This window comes from Anoplophora glabripennis, unplaced genomic scaffold (assembly GCF_000390285.2).
Source record: "Anoplophora glabripennis isolate ALB-LARVAE unplaced genomic scaffold, Agla_2.0 scaffold362, whole genome shotgun sequence".
Lineage (NCBI taxonomy): Eukaryota > Metazoa > Arthropoda > Insecta > Coleoptera > Cerambycidae > Anoplophora > Anoplophora glabripennis.
Window position 1 is genome coordinate 190,796 of NW_019416455.1, and position 18,388 is coordinate 209,183.

Below are 18,388 nucleotides of genomic sequence, written 5' to 3' on the forward strand. Positions count from 1 at the left end.
ACACATGGGGTCGGTGGGGACTTTTGACACTTTATTTCTAATGGTGTACCCAAGGTCTCCACCAAAATTTAGCTCTGTCGGAATTTTCGTTGTTTGAAATGTCTATTTTGACCGGACTACCCTTTCTATAGCAGTTTCGTTCTCTGCCACTCCATAAGTTTCATAGAGTTGGTTTAAAAACGCAACATCAGGCAACACTGGCAAGCGGGCGAATACAATCGTGCTCGGGAATTGCCAGTGGCGGCGTAGATATGAATTTAAATACAGTTAAAAAAAACGAATTATAACTTAACTTTTTTAAACAAAAAATTATACTCAAAATTACACTTTAAGTAATCATGGATGGGTGACGCAGCCTACAGTGGACCACCCCATACAGCCAATATCTGCATCGACAAATAATGAATGTACGATATTATCGATCCCGTCTGCAGTTTCATCGAGGCTGACGTTCCATCCCGACAAAAAGGCACGCAAGACTTGTTGCTCGCTTCGCCCCCTCCTCTCCCCCCCTTCCACCGTCGCTGCCGCGTACTCGCAGATGGAGATCAATGTGGCACATTTTCAGGTTCACACGTAAGGCGGATGTTCGGCTTGCAGCAATAAAAGTTGGACGCACGAATTTATGGCTGTTAAAATGCAGTCATGTACCTTAATATTCGGGAATTTATTACGCTAGGAACGTAGTTAGCTGTCCTTTTTCCGTAACTCGAGAGGAGTTTTAGGAAGTGAAATGTCATGGATTTATTCGAGGAATTGGCGAAGTTTTCCTCATGAATTTGTCACGGCGGGGCTTTAAATGAGAGGCGGCAAGTTTATGTTTTTCAAACAACGACAAAATATGAACTTCGTTGGGATAGTGAGGAACAATGCAAATGGTTTGGAAACTTGATGATTTATTGAGAAACTAGTCAGTGTGGATAGAAGTGTATAAACATTCGAAGGGAGGACGATTTCATTCATACATTCAACTTTACCAGGTGACAGAAGTCCAAATTCTTTTTGGAATACACAATTCGACTGATTTTAAAAATTATAATTTTTTTGAAAACGATTTTTAGGAAAATCGCTGAAGGATTCATTTATTAAACCCTGTGTAGTTTTAATCAACACTATTTAAAACCTCCAATATATGTGTCACATTACTATATTTATTTGTTGAATACATTAGTCCGGTCAAAATAGACATTGCAAATAACGAAAATTCCGACAGAGCTAAATTTTGGTGGAGACCTTGGGTACACCATTAGAAATATAGTGTCAAAAGTCCCCATCGATACCATGTGTACTAAAAAAGTTATTCGGGGTCAAAGGTCAAAATTTGAGGTTTTTTGGATTTTTTTCCGAAAACGGTAAGTTTTATCAAAAAAGTAGTCCTGACAAAAATTATAGATCTACAAAATTATCTACAAAAATGGTTCTTATACTTTTTTTTCTAAGAATCGCCATTCCTGAGATATTGCTATTTTAAAAGTTGAAGGAGTCACATTCTACATGATATGCACACATTTCCACACCACATGTGAGGTAGTGTACTTTGGCGCGTGCCTTTTTGTCGGGATGGAACGTCAGCCTCGATGAAACTGCAGACGGGATCGATAATATCGTACATTCATTATTTGTCGATGCAGATATTGGCTGTACGGGGTGGTCCACTGTAGGCTTCGTCACCCATCCAGGATTACTTAAAGTGTAATTTTGAGTATAATTTTTTGTTTAAAAAAGTTAAGTTATAATTCGTTTTTTTTAACTGTATTTAAATTCATATCTACGCCGCCACTGGCAATTCCCGAGCACGATTTTATTCGCCCGCTTGCCAGTGTTGCCTGATGTTGCGTTTTTAAACCAATTCTATGAAACTTATGGAGTGGCAGAGAACAAAACTGCTATAGAAAGGGTAGTCCGGTCAAAATAGACATTTCAAACAACGAAAATTCCGACAGAGCTAAATTTTGGTGGAGACCTTGGGTACACCATTAGAAATAAAGTGTCAAAAGTCCCCACCGATCCCATGTATGCTAAAAATGTTATTTGGGGTCAAAGGTCAAAATTTGAGGGTTTTACAAAAATGGTCCTTATACTTTTTTTCTAATAATCGCCATTCCTGAGATATCGCGATTCTAATAGTTGAAGGGTCCACGTTCTAGAATCTAGATGATATGCACTCATTTCCACACCACCTGTGAGGAAGTGTACTTTGACGCGTTTTTTTAACGTGGTTTCCCCGGCAGGCCTGCTCCACGAACAGTTATGACGAAATTTTCAGGGACAATACTCTTTTAACTGCATGATAATTATTGATATTGATATTGGTTATTGACTTCAACTGTAGTTCTGATTCCTTTTGATATTTTAATCTGATTCATACTCTTCAAAGTGGACTTCAACAGTCATGTCTTCTTCGATTTCTTCTTCTCCTTCCCCTTCTTCTTGCTGGATGTTCATAAATTGTTTAAATGAAGATGAATCAGCTGTCTCTTCATCGAAATCACATGAATCTTCGTCTGTTGTATTCAATTGGACATTTGAGCAAGAGTGGCTTTGGCAATTAGTACACGCTGGAGAACACAGTAACCCTACTCTTCTACAGCCACATTTAACACTACAACTTCTTTTTTGCAATTGCAAAAAATAGTGTTTAGGTGGGAGTAAAGATTGAATCGGTTCCAAAGTATTATTTGTTAAATTCCAACCCCAGTCTTCTGGGTTCAGTTGATTGCCTAGCAATGTTTGGACTTGGTCTGGACTTGGTAGTATACTCGATACAAGTGTTGATTAGCAAAAGCCGATGTTGGAGGAAGACAAGGTAGTTGTACTTGTTTCTTGTTTCGTGTATTATTGACTAAGGGACTGAGTTTCTTTTGAGTGTATATTCTTAGAATAGTATAGTTTATACATATAAGAGACACAAATAGACATTTTTTATTTGTATTAAGTGCCTGACTAGACTATGTATATACGTGGCATATATGTGCATATCATGTAGAACGTGACTCCTTCAACTTTTAGAATCGCGATATCTCAGGAATGGTGACTCTTAGAAAAAAAAGTATAAGGACTATTTTTGTAGATAATTTTAAGGTCAGGGCTAGTTTTTTGATAAAACTTACCGTTTTCGAAAAAAAAACGAAATACATCAAATTTTGACCTTTAACCCCGAATAACTTTTTTAGCACACATGGGATCGATGGGGACTTTTGACACTTTATTTCTAATGGTGTACCCAAGCTCTCCACCAAAATTTAGTTCTGTCGGAATTTTCGTTATTTGACCACTATTTTTATGACTAATTTGACCAAACTAGGATTCCGTAAAAACATTACTTTTGAATGACTGCGACATATTAATCATCATTTTTTTATGTCAGTGCGAAGGAAGCCTAGAATATTAAATACATGTTCTAGCGTTTACTAGTTATTTATTGCCAACTGTGAATAAAACTAATTTATATTTTAAAATAATCGTTTTTGCTGTTTTATTAAATGCGCGTAATAAAAAATAAATAAAAATATCAATATGATGAGTTTAATAGTATATTATACACGAAGGTAGAGAAGTATGCCATCATAGCTGAGGCACCAAGATTAAAATACCGAGCCGCAGGCTAGGGTTTTTTTTGTACCGAAGCTATAATAACACTCTTCTCTACCGTGGTTTATATAGTATATTTTCCACTACTAGCTACTACACCTTAAATCGAGTTTCAATAATTGACATGCAGTTTCACGAAATTTGAGTAAATACTCTAAAAACGCTGATATCATGTGCGAGAATCAAGTGGGTACTCTTTTGTTTGAAATCAAACTTTGTGACATTTCACACAAATAAATTTGCAATTAATTTGACATTTCGCACAAAGAAATTTGTAATTAATTTAATTTAAAGCTATAAATCATGGAATTGAAAGTGAAATGGGCTGCACACCCCCTGAAGTGAGGAAAATGGCAGAGAATGTTGATAACCAAGTCCAAAAGTCCAAACATCTTTACGTAAAAGCATACACAGTTTTTAAAGATTGGTGTCTTACAAAAAAACGTCGTCAATTCCTCAGAAAATGTCCTACTAGCATACTTTAAAGAGCACGAGGATAATAAAAAGGCATGCAGTCTATGGAGTACTTTTTCAATGTTAAAGGCAACCCTAAAATTAAAAGAAAATATTGATGTTGAAAGATATTATAAATTAATTTGTGGGTACACATGTTTGCAAGTGGCCCATTTTTAAGCATTACGTCAAGAACGCCGCCGGACGCACCACGGGGTTCCCGGAAGACGACCCCGGCAGGGTGGCGCCAAGGACCAGGGACTTCTGCCAGCGACTACCAAACTACCTACGACCGACTCCACACACAGGGACTCTCCAACGAACACTCACCCCGTCAACACGTCTTTTTCTATACAACCTAGTTTTATAAAATACTTTATTTTTTCTGTTGAGAGAGCGTTTTATTCTTGCTGTACAGCGAAAGCAACCCTCAAATTGCATACCTACTAAAGCCCCAAGACCCAAGAAATCGCCTGTGTAGATATTACTATATTTCTCACTGAAGTACCTGATGAACTATGCAAAATGTTGACGAGTGATGTGGATGTTCGAAGCGATATAATTATAATAAAAATACCTACCAGTAAGAATGGTTTAGCCAGAAAATTTGTCGTGAGGAAACCCCTGTGGATTGAGGTGGTAAAAAAGTACTTGGGGAAAAGGCCTACACCAGATTTACAAAGATTATTTATTGGCTTCCGAAATGGGGTGCCAACACGGCAAAATATGGGGCACAGCACAATTAGCAATATGTCCAAAATTATGAAAATTACACCTGTTATGCCCTTCGCAGAACTTCAGCTACCATATTAGCCGAAAATGGGGGTGATATACTGTCCTTAAAGCGTCACGATAAGAAACGCATTGCTGGAATGGTGCAAGGTGTTCAAACGTCGTCGTCATTCCTTGTCGCTCCTTCTGCCTCTGCGACTATTACTAGTGCCACTGTTGAGTGTTATGTTTCACTCAATTCGCCCACTTCGAGTACAATTCCAAACACTTCGTTTTCTCCAAGGCACCCCGTGCCCGGAAATCAAGCTGATAATGCTGCTGGTGCCACTACTACGTCGCTCAACATTGGAAGAGCAGGCATCAATATGACATGCCACAATTGCACAGTTAACTATTATTTCCGATAAGTTCGTGGTACTGATAATTATCTGTTGACATGTTCTGGATATTTTCTATCTACTAAAAACGTGTTTCATAACATCCACGTTCTGCGTGCTGTGGTTCTGTACTTCTATAACTGTCAAGTGTCAAAATTATTAAGTGTCATTTTCATTATTTGCCTTGGTTAATAAATCAAGGTCATCATTATTCATCCAGGTCAAAAAGATAGAAGTTTACACGTCAAAGATAGGTCGATAATGGTGGGCTTATAGGCTAGTAGTGGAAAAAACACTTTTAAATACTTTTAAAATAATTCCAAGTTTAGTCAACAGTATCAACATGTCGTCTTATTCATTATTTTTTTTTTTTGCTAATTATAGTGGGATTGCTGCATGAACTATTTGAGACCGATTTGGTATTCTGCGAATAGCAGATATTTTTTAATATTGCAACAGCGACCGTGGCGCACATGGACGGTTTTATTACGTTAATTTTAACGTTAAAAAAGCGACGGCGATCATTTTTCCGCGCACGTACTTGATTATTATTCACACTTAATAGAATATGAGGCGAGCGAATGAGCATATCCAAATCCACGCCACTCGTAATCCGATTTTCGAAGCCGCTAAACGAGATTACCGTCGATTCGGACGTATCGGCGATATTACATATTTACGATGTCGGCGGAGGTCCAAAAATCCATCCCAACGGCGCGAGATTAATGCTCGCGTCGACAAATGAATATTATCGATCGGTCCGTCGCTTTACCTACCACCCAATCTGACACTTCATCTGTAATATCACAGAAGGAAAGAAAAATTGAGACAGTATTAATAAATTCTCCTCCGTCCACAAAGAAAAAAGAACAGTAACAAACTCAAAACTGTATTTTATGGGGTCCCCCCAAGGAACGACATCTGGCCCCATTTAATTTAATCTTAATAGATATTCACTGAGTCTTGGTACAAGTAAGTTTGAATTCTTAAATATTTTGATTAAAACAATCTTTACGGTATGTAGTACTATGATATAAAGGTTGAAAGGTATGACATTGCGCATACCCCAAGCTATGTTGTGACGTCATATGGAGAGTAAATAAAGATTTGTGGATTTTGTCCGTGGCGGACAAACATGCAGTGTAATAATGCCAACATACATTTATAGCTTGGCCTTCGTGTTGTGTGTTCTAAAGCGGTGGAAGTTTCATATTTGCATTGCGAGTGTTTATTATGATTGAACTACACAAAACTTTTGGTTTATGTAGAGATTACTGACTTCCTGAAATGCATTGTTTCAATTTTGGTTGTATAACAGATAACCTAAACAAATGAGGATATAATGTTTTCCATTTTACAAGTAATTAACATGTTAAGACATGTTAAAATTGAACTATATTCGTAATCTGCTCCGGTAGTTGCTAAATTAAACACATAAGAGTTATAGAATGATGAACAAAGGCGTCGTATCGCAAATTTTTGCCAAATGATGTCCGAATAATTTTGATAATTCTGATCGGTATGTTATTATTTTGATATTAAAACTATTATGTATTTATTAGATTGTAACCTTAAACTGTTGCCATAAACTGTTATTAATGAGCCACTTAGATCACTCTCCGCATAACGTCATGCGCCAAGCGAACCAATCAGTTTTGGTTCACGGGGACTAGCACAATTGGTTGCCAACAACAGTAACACAATTAATTGTGCTAGTTTGGATATCATATATCCTAGTCTTTGTATCATGATCTAGTACTTACTTCAAACTTCAAAGCCTGCTTTGACTCGTGATTCCTCTTAGCTAGAGCCACCCTTACCCACTCCGGCTTGTCCGAGATGGCTATGTGTAGCAGGTACCGGATGCCTAGAAGGAGATGCTCCAGGAAGACGAACAGCAGCAACCATTGCACTTCGCTGAAGTCCTGAGCCCTTCTCCTAATCTGAGGGCTCAGATAAAGCAGACCGCAGTTGGTGAAGATGGATAGCGCCCCAACTACCTCAAACGCTCTCTGTAAGTCGCATAAGCTAAAACCGCGTTTGTGGTGCTCAAAGAAGACACTTACTTGCCAGGCACCTATATCCTTCACCTTTCGACTCATCGGCCTCTGGAATACCTTGCACAGCTTGAAAGCGTCCGCTCGGATCTCCACCACGTTGTTGAGCAGGGCCCAAAAAGCTGCCACTGGGTACACCGAGGAAAACAAGAACACGTAGCCGAACTGTATGAAGAGCTCCAGGTAGTCGTCGTAAGTGCCTTCATACGCTTCCATCTCCGCTTCCTCCATGGCTTGCTTGATCCGCAGGTCGTCCGGTTGGATCGTAGGAATGTTAATGTTTGATAGGGGTTGCTTCGGCACCAACATGTTGTCTCGGAAGACTTTAGGTTGGTTGGAAGGAGAGGGTTTTTCTAGGAGTTTTTGCTTCAGGCGTAGCACCTAGAAGCAATTCGATGTTATTGTGGAAATACAAAAAAATCTACTTTCTCCGAATCAGATATACAAACGACCCTTACATATATTCCATTTAAAATAGAATGAATACCAAACAGTCGATGTGTGGGGGTTGCTTACCTTCATGATGTAATATCTGTAGGCGAGCGGCATAACCGTCTCCTGCAGGTTGTTAATAGCCTGCGATATGATCAGCATCGTCTGCAGCTGGCTCTTGAGCATGTCCATGTCCCTGATAATGAAGGCGATGTAGAACAGCGACAGGAAGTTGTTGACGAACTCGAAAAGGACAAGTTTTGTCACCCTGTGTCGCTCGTATTGGGATTGAGTTCGATGGTTCTCTAAAAGCATTTGTGAAATATTCAGAGCTTCCTTGAATTATGCAAACGATTGATCTGAATTCGACGAAGGGGGTCTCGAGCAAATGCGAGACATTTTGCACAGCGTCGGATATAAAGGACGAATTAGCGTAACAGTGTTTTATATTTCGAGTACCTATTATTAGTTACCTCGGGATTTTGTGGAGAAAGATTAGGTGTTTTTTAAGGATTTCGAATTAGCTTAAAGAATAAACAAAATATCAAAACCGAAACGACGTTTTTAACTTCAAGAGTTATTTTTAGAATGTCAAGTTAAAAAAATCATCACACCCACAGATTCGCGATTTAAACACCCGATCGAATACTCCCGTTTGTCGTTGGACAGCTATTATTATCTTTGATTGGAACGTATCGATTAAGCCCGACATCGAATGCACTTTCATGAAACTAGAGATCCACTCGAGCTCGAAGGGAAATTGCCCGATATTTAGTTCTCGCGGGTTGTAAATCTCCTAAGTTTATGTAAATTTGCACAGTCAGTGGTGCAGCTACAAGGCGGACCGAGAAAAGTTCGTCGCTGGAATTGCAAATCAGGGACAACCCCATCTGCTAGCTAACGTAATTTGAATACAGTTGGATCAGTGATTACTTACCCCATTCCGTGAGGAAGGTGGCCAGTCTCCTGTAGTAAGTGTTCATGATGAAGACCACGATGGAGTAGATGACACTTGGGAGCATGATGTATCGTTGGGTTTCCTCGTCTGACTGCTTTATGTAATCTTCCGCCCAGAAGGAGAACAACATTACGATGAAGGCGCCCACCATGCACATCAGCACTATGGGAATGGAGACTGCGTACATCTACGCAAAATATACCATTAAACAATATTAGCAGCTGTATCTGAGAAAGAATGATCTTCCAAAAGGGTAATAACCGATTAAAAAACATCTAAAGAATCAGTTACTTTTTTAAGGATAATCCACAAACTCCTGCTGAACTTACCTTAATATAAGTCATATATCTAGGAGCTTGTGGTTGAATTTTGCCCGTAATAGCGTCTATTCCCATAGCGCCCCTGAAATTTGGTCTTGGTTCATCCATACTCGTCATGCCTATAGTACCCCATTTAAAAGCTAATTCGTTGCCGTTCCTTTTCCATATCTGAAAATACCAAGACTTTTTTCATAACACGCTGCATATAGTAGTAAGAGGGTGGATCTTTTCAAAGGGAACATTTTTATATCAGAATGGCTGTGAAGACACCACAGGGTTCACAGTTAAGGCCCGTAGGTCTCTGATACCATATTAATGTTAACTAGTGACACAGTCAAAAGATATTGCTTCATTTTCTATTTGTAATTGATTTAAATCATTTGCAAACGAAAGATTGCTGCTGATTTAAGGTTGTACCTCACCCTGTACCATTTCCGTCATCATAAACCATAATTACTACCAATGCTGATGTATTTTCCTCGCACGGGGAGAAGATGGATGTGCCAACTGTGGAAATAAACACCGAGTGCCTCGTAATAAAACGGAAAGTGATCTATTATAAAAAGTTTCGAATTGTGACGTTCGGTTGAAACGAGGGTCATTTATTTCGCCCGGCGGGAGCCCAGCGGCGTGCGTACTTATAATAAAAAAGTAACTAACAATGTTAAAAAGTTTTCTGTGACACTGCCAAATAAAAGTGGGGTTGTACAGCAAAAAAATAAAAAATGATACCTACTGTTTCGAATAGAAATATTCAAATAGAATGTTTTCAAAAGAGGTATAAGTATTAATAACTATAATAATTTATTTGTCACTATAGCTGTTACAAAAAAAACAACAGATGTAGCTAGTAAGTGTTCTTTTCTGGTCGAGATTTTCAAAATGCTCGAAACCAGTTTTTTGCAGGCTCAAATAATGAATGAATTTAATTAAAATTAAAAAATGTAATATTTAAAAAAATTACAGAAGAGTCCAAAGAGTTATATGAGAAAATCATCAACTATAGCATCATCAGAAGAAAACGTTGTTTTAAACCTGAATTCTAATGCTCCAATTAATTTTAATAGTTGTTCAAATTGTAATTTTAATTTTGTCTTTAAAAAAATTGATTTTTAAAATTCTACATTTTATTAGATTGCTTACCACCTCCTGACTGGTAAGTAATCCCTTACCGATCGTTAATTTGTAAATGTCACTTGTTACAACAAATTCAGAATAGGTGTCAAATTACCTGATCGTGCAAAATTTACACCATAAAGGAGGTAAGCAATAGTTAATAACTGCTAACTGCTGCGTGGTGTATAACATTTTATCTGCTTCCACAGTTCACGAAATAAAGGTTAGGTTTTATTTTTCGACATTACTTAATCAATTCATTTTGACATTATTCGAAATCTTGCAAAAGTCGCCTTGGTTGCTTGGATTTTGTCGTTTCTAAGGTGTTGTAAACCAACAAAGCTACATAAAAGTTGCAATTTTGCTGGTTTTGAATTATTATTTCTAAATGAGTGATTTTCAAATAGAAAGTGCAGCAAATGTTGCCTGCGAATTTTTATTGCTCGATAAGTCGTAATTACGCTACGGACGATCACACAGAAATTTCAAAGATTAGTGCCAGAACAAAAATACTGGTGTTTCTGAAATGTCACTGCTAGCATATTTCATGGAGAAGTCAAGAACTTTAAAGTCACCGCGAGTTTCTGGAGTGAATACTCAATGATTAAGTTAACTATTTTCTTAGAGGAGAACGTGGATATATCAAAATACCCCAATCTGAGAGCATTTTTGAAACGTAAGAATGACGGATATACACCTAAAAAGTCAAACGTTTTTACAAGAGAACAAGTCAACGGTTTTCTTGTTCAGGCACCCGATAACACATATTTGCTAATGAAAGTAGTGACGATCTTAGGTATTGCAGGGGCGTGCTGTTCTGATGAGTAATGCAAACTTTGGACGTCAATTTCAAAAATTTCGATGACATTATTGTAGTTACAATTCCAGATTCTAAAATTGGCACGTCATGTACGTTTACAATTACTTCGTCTGGGTTCTGTTTCACAACTAGAAATTCTCAAGAAATATATCAGGATTAGATTAGAAATTAAAACTGAAATTTCACGCTTTTTTTATGCGCTATCAAGCAGGTAAATGTTACAAACAACCAGTCGGCAAGAATACCCTTTCTACGATGCCTAATAAGATTGCACAGTTTTTGAAACTAGAACATCCTGAAACATATACAGGCCATTCGTTCCGAAGAACATCGGCAACGTTACTGGCTAATTAAAAAACTCAATTTGCAACTTTCGAAGAAAGAAAAGAATCTGTTCAATTGAAGTCAACAAATTTTTATCACAAACAGACCATAAACCAGCTACCATATTACCCCAGTTTACCAAATATCAATTTATTTGAAAGGTAATAAGGACAGGAGGGAAAAATTCCAGTACAGCAGCCCGTATTTTTCAACTTTTGACTCTAATTAAAAATAAAAGAACCTATAACCCGGTAGTAAAGTTTTCCGGCCAAGGATCCTAACACTCAAGGGGGGCTGTTTCTTAGCGGGTTCCCGGGCCCTAGGGCTCGATTCTGCAATAAATATCGCCCTTAAGTATTTACACGCCGAAAGTTCGCAGCTACGCTCGTCCGATGAGAGTTAACGTCGCTTCCGCCCCCCAAGCCCCGGCCTGGCGCAGGAAGCTGATAAGATCCATCCTCCGGGGCGTAGATAAAAATCTGACACCCCGTTCCGTGGCCCCCTTTATAATCTGCGAGAGTTAATCTGCGAAAATAATTTGCCGGGGCAGCAGCGTCTTAGACGTCGCGAGGGCTTTGTATAGTTAATAACGGTGCCTGGAGTGTGATGGCGCGCCGAACAAAAACCGCGTCTGAAGTGTGTGCAGCAGCGGAACAGAAGGGGGGAAGGGAGGGGGGAGCTAGCGACGCAAGGGCGGCGAGAGAGACGGAGCGTAATTAAATTCAGACGGTTATTATATTAAACAACCTACGATTTTTCAGCCGCGAGTTGGGGTAATATGACCATTTATCTATTCTGTGACCTTGTAGGAAGACAAAATGGTTTGTTTCTGAGTTACAGTGTCATATCATTCAGTCGAGGTAGTAATATGACACGATGCATCAGGGAATATGGCAATAAATATTCAGGGATAGCATTTATGGGCGTAATATGGCAACAACGTTGGGAAATATGGAATGTACTATATAATTTTTCTCAATGAACAACCGTGTTAAATATATACAGGTCCGGAAAGTCCCCATGGTTCATCGGCCGTTATGTGAGAGCGATAAAATAAGTCACAGAAATCCGTGCGATAGCTATAATGAAGGCGTCTAATAGTCACCGACCGTTTCGCCCTTCCACAAATAAGATCCACTTCCACTAGTAATTCAGCGACCGGTGGTCATCTTTGTTTTCGCCGTTTGCCTTTTCTGTAATAGATGTCACTACTTATACAATTCCAATTTCGTATTCCGATACGTTAATCCAATCCGTTAACCCTTTCGCTGCGGCATGTGCTTAAAAAGCCAGTAGCGCCAAAGACGGCGATTCAGTCGATCGCGAAATAAGTCGCATTGAGCAGGTTAGAAATTTTATTTTCAGATAACGAATTTGTGTCCAAAGTGCTTTTGCCGGGTTAACTCGCTAATAAAAAAATGTCAAATATTTGCTGAAAACAAGTTTATTATCTTCAAAATACCAAAAATATATATCAAAACAAACTGTTTTTCTCAAAAAAACATAAGAATATCAATTTTTTATTTTAACAAAATCGGGACATTACCTATATTAAAAATGTTTTTTGGTATGATAGATACCAAAACATGGAACAATACAAAGTGGAACGTAACATTCTGTGCACATATATCGACTTTCTTTTCTTATTTTGTTTTCATTGCAAACCACGCATCTCTTCGTTGGGCGCATTGTATGAGTTGTTTTTGGGATAACACTTGGAAAATGTCTTGCAGATAGTCTAATAGGAATTAATATGTGGCTTCGTTTGCCTGCCAATAAAAAAAAACAAATATTTTGTGGTATCTACCAAATAGATAACTTACCGCCAGAGGAATATTTGGCAGCCACTTCTGCGTCATGGTACTTTTTAAGAATACAGCGTACAAGTTCCAATTGATATTCAGCCAGGGAAATTTTTTTGCCTGATGCCAGTTTGTAAAGGGCGTGTCCATTTAGTACACAAAGGTCAAGTAAGTGGAAAAATACTTTCCTATACCATTTGTTTGTTCTTCTTACAGATTCAATACTGTTTAGTAACATGTCAGAGCGATCCACAGCGCCCATGTTTTTATTATAGTCTAGGACGCTGTCTGGTTTTAAAATGGCTTGATTGGTTTTTCTATCTAGTTTTCCAGTCTCCGCCATACCATAACTATTGTTAGTTGTGAGCATGTGTATCTCCCTTTTGTCGCACCATTTTATGCATAAACATTCCTTAGAAGACTGAAAAGTCATTTCACCTCTTTGTAATTTTTCTGCAAATTTTGGCATATTTTTTCTGTTTTTTTTTTTACAGTGCCACAAGCATTTGTTTTGTGAGCATGCAGAAGCGAATAAAGTACAGGACTGGTATACCAGTTATCAGTATACAATGTGTGGCCTTTATCTAAATAATCTTTCATGAGAGTCATAACTATATTACCCGAAATTCCTATGTTTGGATTATTTGATTCAATGTTGGTAGTTGAGCCGGTATATATAATAAAATCTAAAATATAACCGGTTAGACAATCAGCCAAAACAAACCATTTGATTCCGAATCTATGCCGTTTACTAGGAATAAATTGTCTGAACCCCAAGCGACCCTTGAAAAGCAACAAGCTTTCATCAATGCAAACGTTCTGGAATGGTGTAAAGCAGGCCTTGAATGATGATTTTATAGAATCAAAAATTGGACGTATCTTAAAAAGTGGGTCGTCATTGGTAGGTTGTTGATTGTTGTTAAAATGTAAGGCACGAAGTATTATAAGGTATCTATCTCTAGACATTATTTGGGAATATATTGGAGTTTTCAGCAACGGATCCATCGACCAATATTCAGAAAAAGTCAGCTTCTTTGTTCTCACCATCAAAAGAGAAACTGCTAAAAAGCAGTAGATATCTTTTGTTTCTACATCACGATATTTGTGCAGTCTAGATGACTTTTTGATTGTTTTACTGGCCCTTAGCTGCTCCGCATAACGATTAGTTTCCTCAACTATTGTAGTTACAAGGTTTGTGTCAAAAAACTTTTCAAAAAAATCTAAGATGTTGCCATTTTGTAAACCTGGATCGGTTATTCCGGAGTTTAGACTGAAAAACCCATGTTTTTTTGGAGTAAAGGTTGGATCACAATTCCAAATAAAATCATTCAAGACAACGTTTTCTTCCCCATCACTTGACTCGCTATCTGATTCGGAATAAGCATCTACAGGTTTTGCAAACTTAATTGTTCTAACAGGCAATGTAGGAGTCGTGGATTTAGAAGTTGAAGGTTGATCATGCAAATTTTGGAGATCATCTTCCTGAGATTCATCGTCTAGCTCATCTTCAGAAAAAGATGCCTCATCACCGCTTTCTAATAATAATTTTTCCAACTCTTCGTCCGTTAAACCTGAAAGGTTCACAGTGAAAATTATAAGTAAAAAAATTAAAAGATATGTAAAAGTGGAACAAACTAACAAATTTAGGTAAAAGCTTGTAAAAACAATAAACTTTTTTTAAAATATATTTTGTCTTACCTTTAGACATTTTGTTTCACACTCAAAGACATGAAACTAAAAAACGAAACATAAAACTGATCGAGCGTGTGAACACCTGCACAGCAATAAATCAAATGTGCCAAACTGCTCTTGACGAGTATATATGGTGACGTCACCAGCGGTCTGATCGAAATTTGGCCAATACCGTTTCGAGATTTTATACATTATAATACGCCTACCGAGTCCTAGTATAATCGCGTTGAGCAGTTTGGAGAAAATACAATTTAAAAATGCTCGTCGTGAGCACTTCGGGCACTTATTTGTGTGTGCGAGTATAGTCGTCAATAGCAGGGAAAGGGTTAACAGAGGGCAGCACAATTAGTCTAAGGTGAGGCGCAGCCCTAGAAAGAGTGATGTCAGATCTACAGATTTTTTTGGAATTGGGGAATTAGGGAATTTTGCTTTATTTCTTGGGATTTTTAAGTCATTTTAAAAAGTATACTTAAATAACAACTAAATGAACTTTAAATGCAGCTGAGCACTATACTCCATTTGAATAACTTCTCAGTAGGGGAAACAAGGTCACTAGATTTACAAACAGAGGTATCTACTAGCTACTGTAAAAAGTTTTCTTTATTACGCGTTGTACTGCCCTCTGTTATCGGATGGTATTAACATATCGGAATACCGAAGTCGAAAATGTATAAGTAGTGACATCTATTAAAGAAAAGCCCGTTTGGCTTTTCTTTAATAGATAGACGAAAACAAAGATGACCACCGGTCGCGGAATTACAAGTGGAAGTGGATCTTATTTGTGGAAGGGCGAAACGGGCGGTGACTATGAGAAGCCTTCATTACAGCCATCCTTCTCTGTTGCACGGATTTCTATGACTTACTTTATCGCTCTCATGTACGGCCGATGAACCATGGGGACTTTCCGACCCTGTAGAAGATTATAGAAGAAATAGTACTTACCTCAAGGAAAAGAATAACCGATACCATGTTGAACGCGCAGAAGAATGGCACTGTTTCGGTGGACACTAGCAGCTGAAGGAAACCTAGAACTACCGGCACCAGGAGAGCAGAAGTATAGAACGACAGGAAGTGGAAGTAGAGCGCGATTGCCTCTCCGAAGTAAAGCCTTATCTCCTCTGAAAAAAATGTCAATAATTAGTAAATTAGGTTTTAGTCCAATCAATCTGTCACGGCCTAATGTTAAATTTACAAAAAATACCACCTGGAAATAAAAAATATGGTGATATAGGAAAAAAATGTCTAAGAATGTTTTTTTTCCTGTGGCGCATAAACGGCGAAGTTAACGTAAAAAATTCATAAAAGTAAAAAAAAACGGTTTTTTGTTAATAAAAAAACTTGAACTCCAATCGAAAAAAGTTAAATGAGAAAGGTGTNAGAGCGTACAAGTTCCAATTGATATTCAGCCAGGGAAATTTTTTTGCCTGATGCCAGTTTGTAAAGGGCGTGTCCATTTAGTACACAAAGGTCAAGTAAGTGGAAAAATACTTTCCTATACCATTTGTTTGTTCTTCTTACAGATTCAATACTGTTTAGTAACATGTCAGAGCGATCCACAGCGCCCATGTTTTTATTATAGTCTAGGACGCTGTCTGGTTTTAAAATGGCTTGATTGGTTTTTCTATCTAGTTTTCCAGTCTCCGCCATACCATAACTATTGTTAGTTGTGAGCATGTGTATCTCCCTTTTGTCGCACCATTTTATGCATAAACATTCCTTAGAAGACTGAAAAGTCATTTCACCTCTTTGTAATTTTTCTGCAAATTTTGGCATATTTTTTCTGTTTTTTTTTTTACAGTGCCACAAGCATTTGTTTTGTGAGCATGCAGAAGCGAATAAAGTACAGGACTGGTATACCAGTTATCAGTATACAATGTGTGGCCTTTATCTAAATAATCTTTCATGAGAGTCATAACTATATTACCCGAAATTCCTATGTTTGGATTATTTGATTCAATGTTGGTAGTTGAGCCGGTATATATAATAAAATCTAAAATATAACCGGTTAGACAATCAGCCAAAACAAACCATTTGATTCCGAATCTATGCCGTTTACTAGGAATAAATTGTCTGAACCCCAAGCGACCCTTGAAAAGCAACAAGCTTTCATCAATGCAAACGTTCTGGAATGGTGTAAAGCAGGCCTTGAATGATGATTTTATAGAATCAAAAATTGGACGTATCTTAAAAAGTGGGTCGTCATTGGTAGGTTGTTGATTGTTGTTAAAATGTAAGGCACGAAGTATTATAAGGTATCTATCTCTAGACATTATTTGGGAATATATTGGAGTTTTCAGCAACGGATCCATCGACCAATATTCAGAAAAAGTCAGCTTCTTTGTTCTCACCATCAAAAGAGAAACTGCTAAAAAGCAGTAGATATCTTTTGTTTCTACATCACGATATTTGTGCAGTCTAGATGACTTTTTGATTGTTTTACTGGCCCTTAGCTGCTCCGCATAACGATTAGTTTCCTCAACTATTGTAGTTACAAGGTTTGTGTCAAAAAACTTTTCAAAAAAATCTAAGATGTTGCCATTTTGTAAACCTGGATCGGTTATTCCGGAGTTTAGACTGAAAAACCCATGTTTTTTTGGAGTAAAGGTTGGATCACAATTCCAAATAAAATCATTCAAGACAACGTTTTCTTCCCCATCACTTGACTCGCTATCTGATTCGGAATAAGCATCTACAGGTTTTGCAAACTTAATTGTTCTAACAGGCAATGTAGGAGTCGTGGATTTAGAAGTTGAAGGTTGATCATGCAAATTTTGGAGATCATCTTCCTGAGATTCATCGTCTAGCTCATCTTCAGAAAAAGATGCCTCATCACCGCTTTCTAATAATAATTTTTCCAACTCTTCGTCCGTTAAACCTGAAAGGTTCACAGTGAAAATTATAAGTAAAAAAATTAAAAGATATGTAAAAGTGGAACAAACTAACAAATTTAGGTAAAAGCTTGTAAAAACAATAAACTTTTTTTAAAATATATTTTGTCTTACCTTTAGACATTTTGTTTCACACTCAAAGACATGAAACTAAAAAACGAAACATAAAACTGATCGAGCGTGTGAACACCTGCACAGCAATAAATCAAATGTGCCAAACTGCTCTTGACGAGTATATATGGTGACGTCACCAGCGGTCTGATCGAAATTTGGCCAATACCGTTTCGAGATTTTATACATTATAATACGCCTACCGAGTCCTAGTATAATCGCGTTGAGCAGTTTGGAGAAAATACAATTTAAAAATGCTCGTCGTGAGCACTTCGGGCACTTATTTGTGTGTGCGAGTATAGTCGTCAATAGCAGGGAAAGGGTTAACAGAGGGCAGCACAATTAGTCTAAGGTGAGGCGCAGCCCTAGAAAGAGTGATGTCAGATCTACAGATTTTTTTGGAATTGGGGAATTAGGGAATTTTGCTTTATTTCTTGGGATTTTTAAGTCATTTTAAAAAGTATACTTAAATAACAACTAAATGAACTTTAAATGCAGCTGAGCACTATACTCCATTTGAATAACTTCTCAGTAGGGGAAACAAGGTCACTAGATTTACAAACAGAGGTATCTACTAGCTACTGTAAAAAGTTTTCTTTGTTACGCATTGTACTGCCCTCTGTTAACGGATGGTATTAACATATCGGAATACCGAAGTCGAAATTGTATAAGTAGTGACATCTATTAAAGAAAAGCCAAACGACGAAAACAAAGA

At 37.7% G+C, this 18,388-nt stretch overlaps 1 protein-coding gene across 3 annotated transcripts in view; it reads right to left on the reverse strand.

Annotated features, from left to right (window-relative positions):
• The window catches only part of LOC108909116 (anoctamin-10), a 37,211-nt gene that overhangs the window by 11,774 nt on the left and 7,049 nt on the right, over positions 1-18,388 (reverse strand). For all 3 annotated transcript variants that reach the window (XM_018713351.1, XM_018713350.1, XM_018713349.1), the window contains 6 exons: positions 15,617-15,792; positions 8,930-9,088; positions 8,580-8,787; positions 7,727-7,947; positions 7,220-7,591; positions 6,917-7,165 (listed from right to left, as the gene is read on the reverse strand). In XM_018713351.1, coding sequence (XP_018568867.1) covers positions 6,917-7,165; positions 7,220-7,591; positions 7,727-7,947; positions 8,580-8,787; positions 8,930-9,088; positions 15,617-15,792 — 1,385 coding nt within the window. The remainder of the gene's footprint in view (positions 1-6,916; positions 7,166-7,219; positions 7,592-7,726; positions 7,948-8,579; positions 8,788-8,929; positions 9,089-15,616; positions 15,793-18,388) is intronic.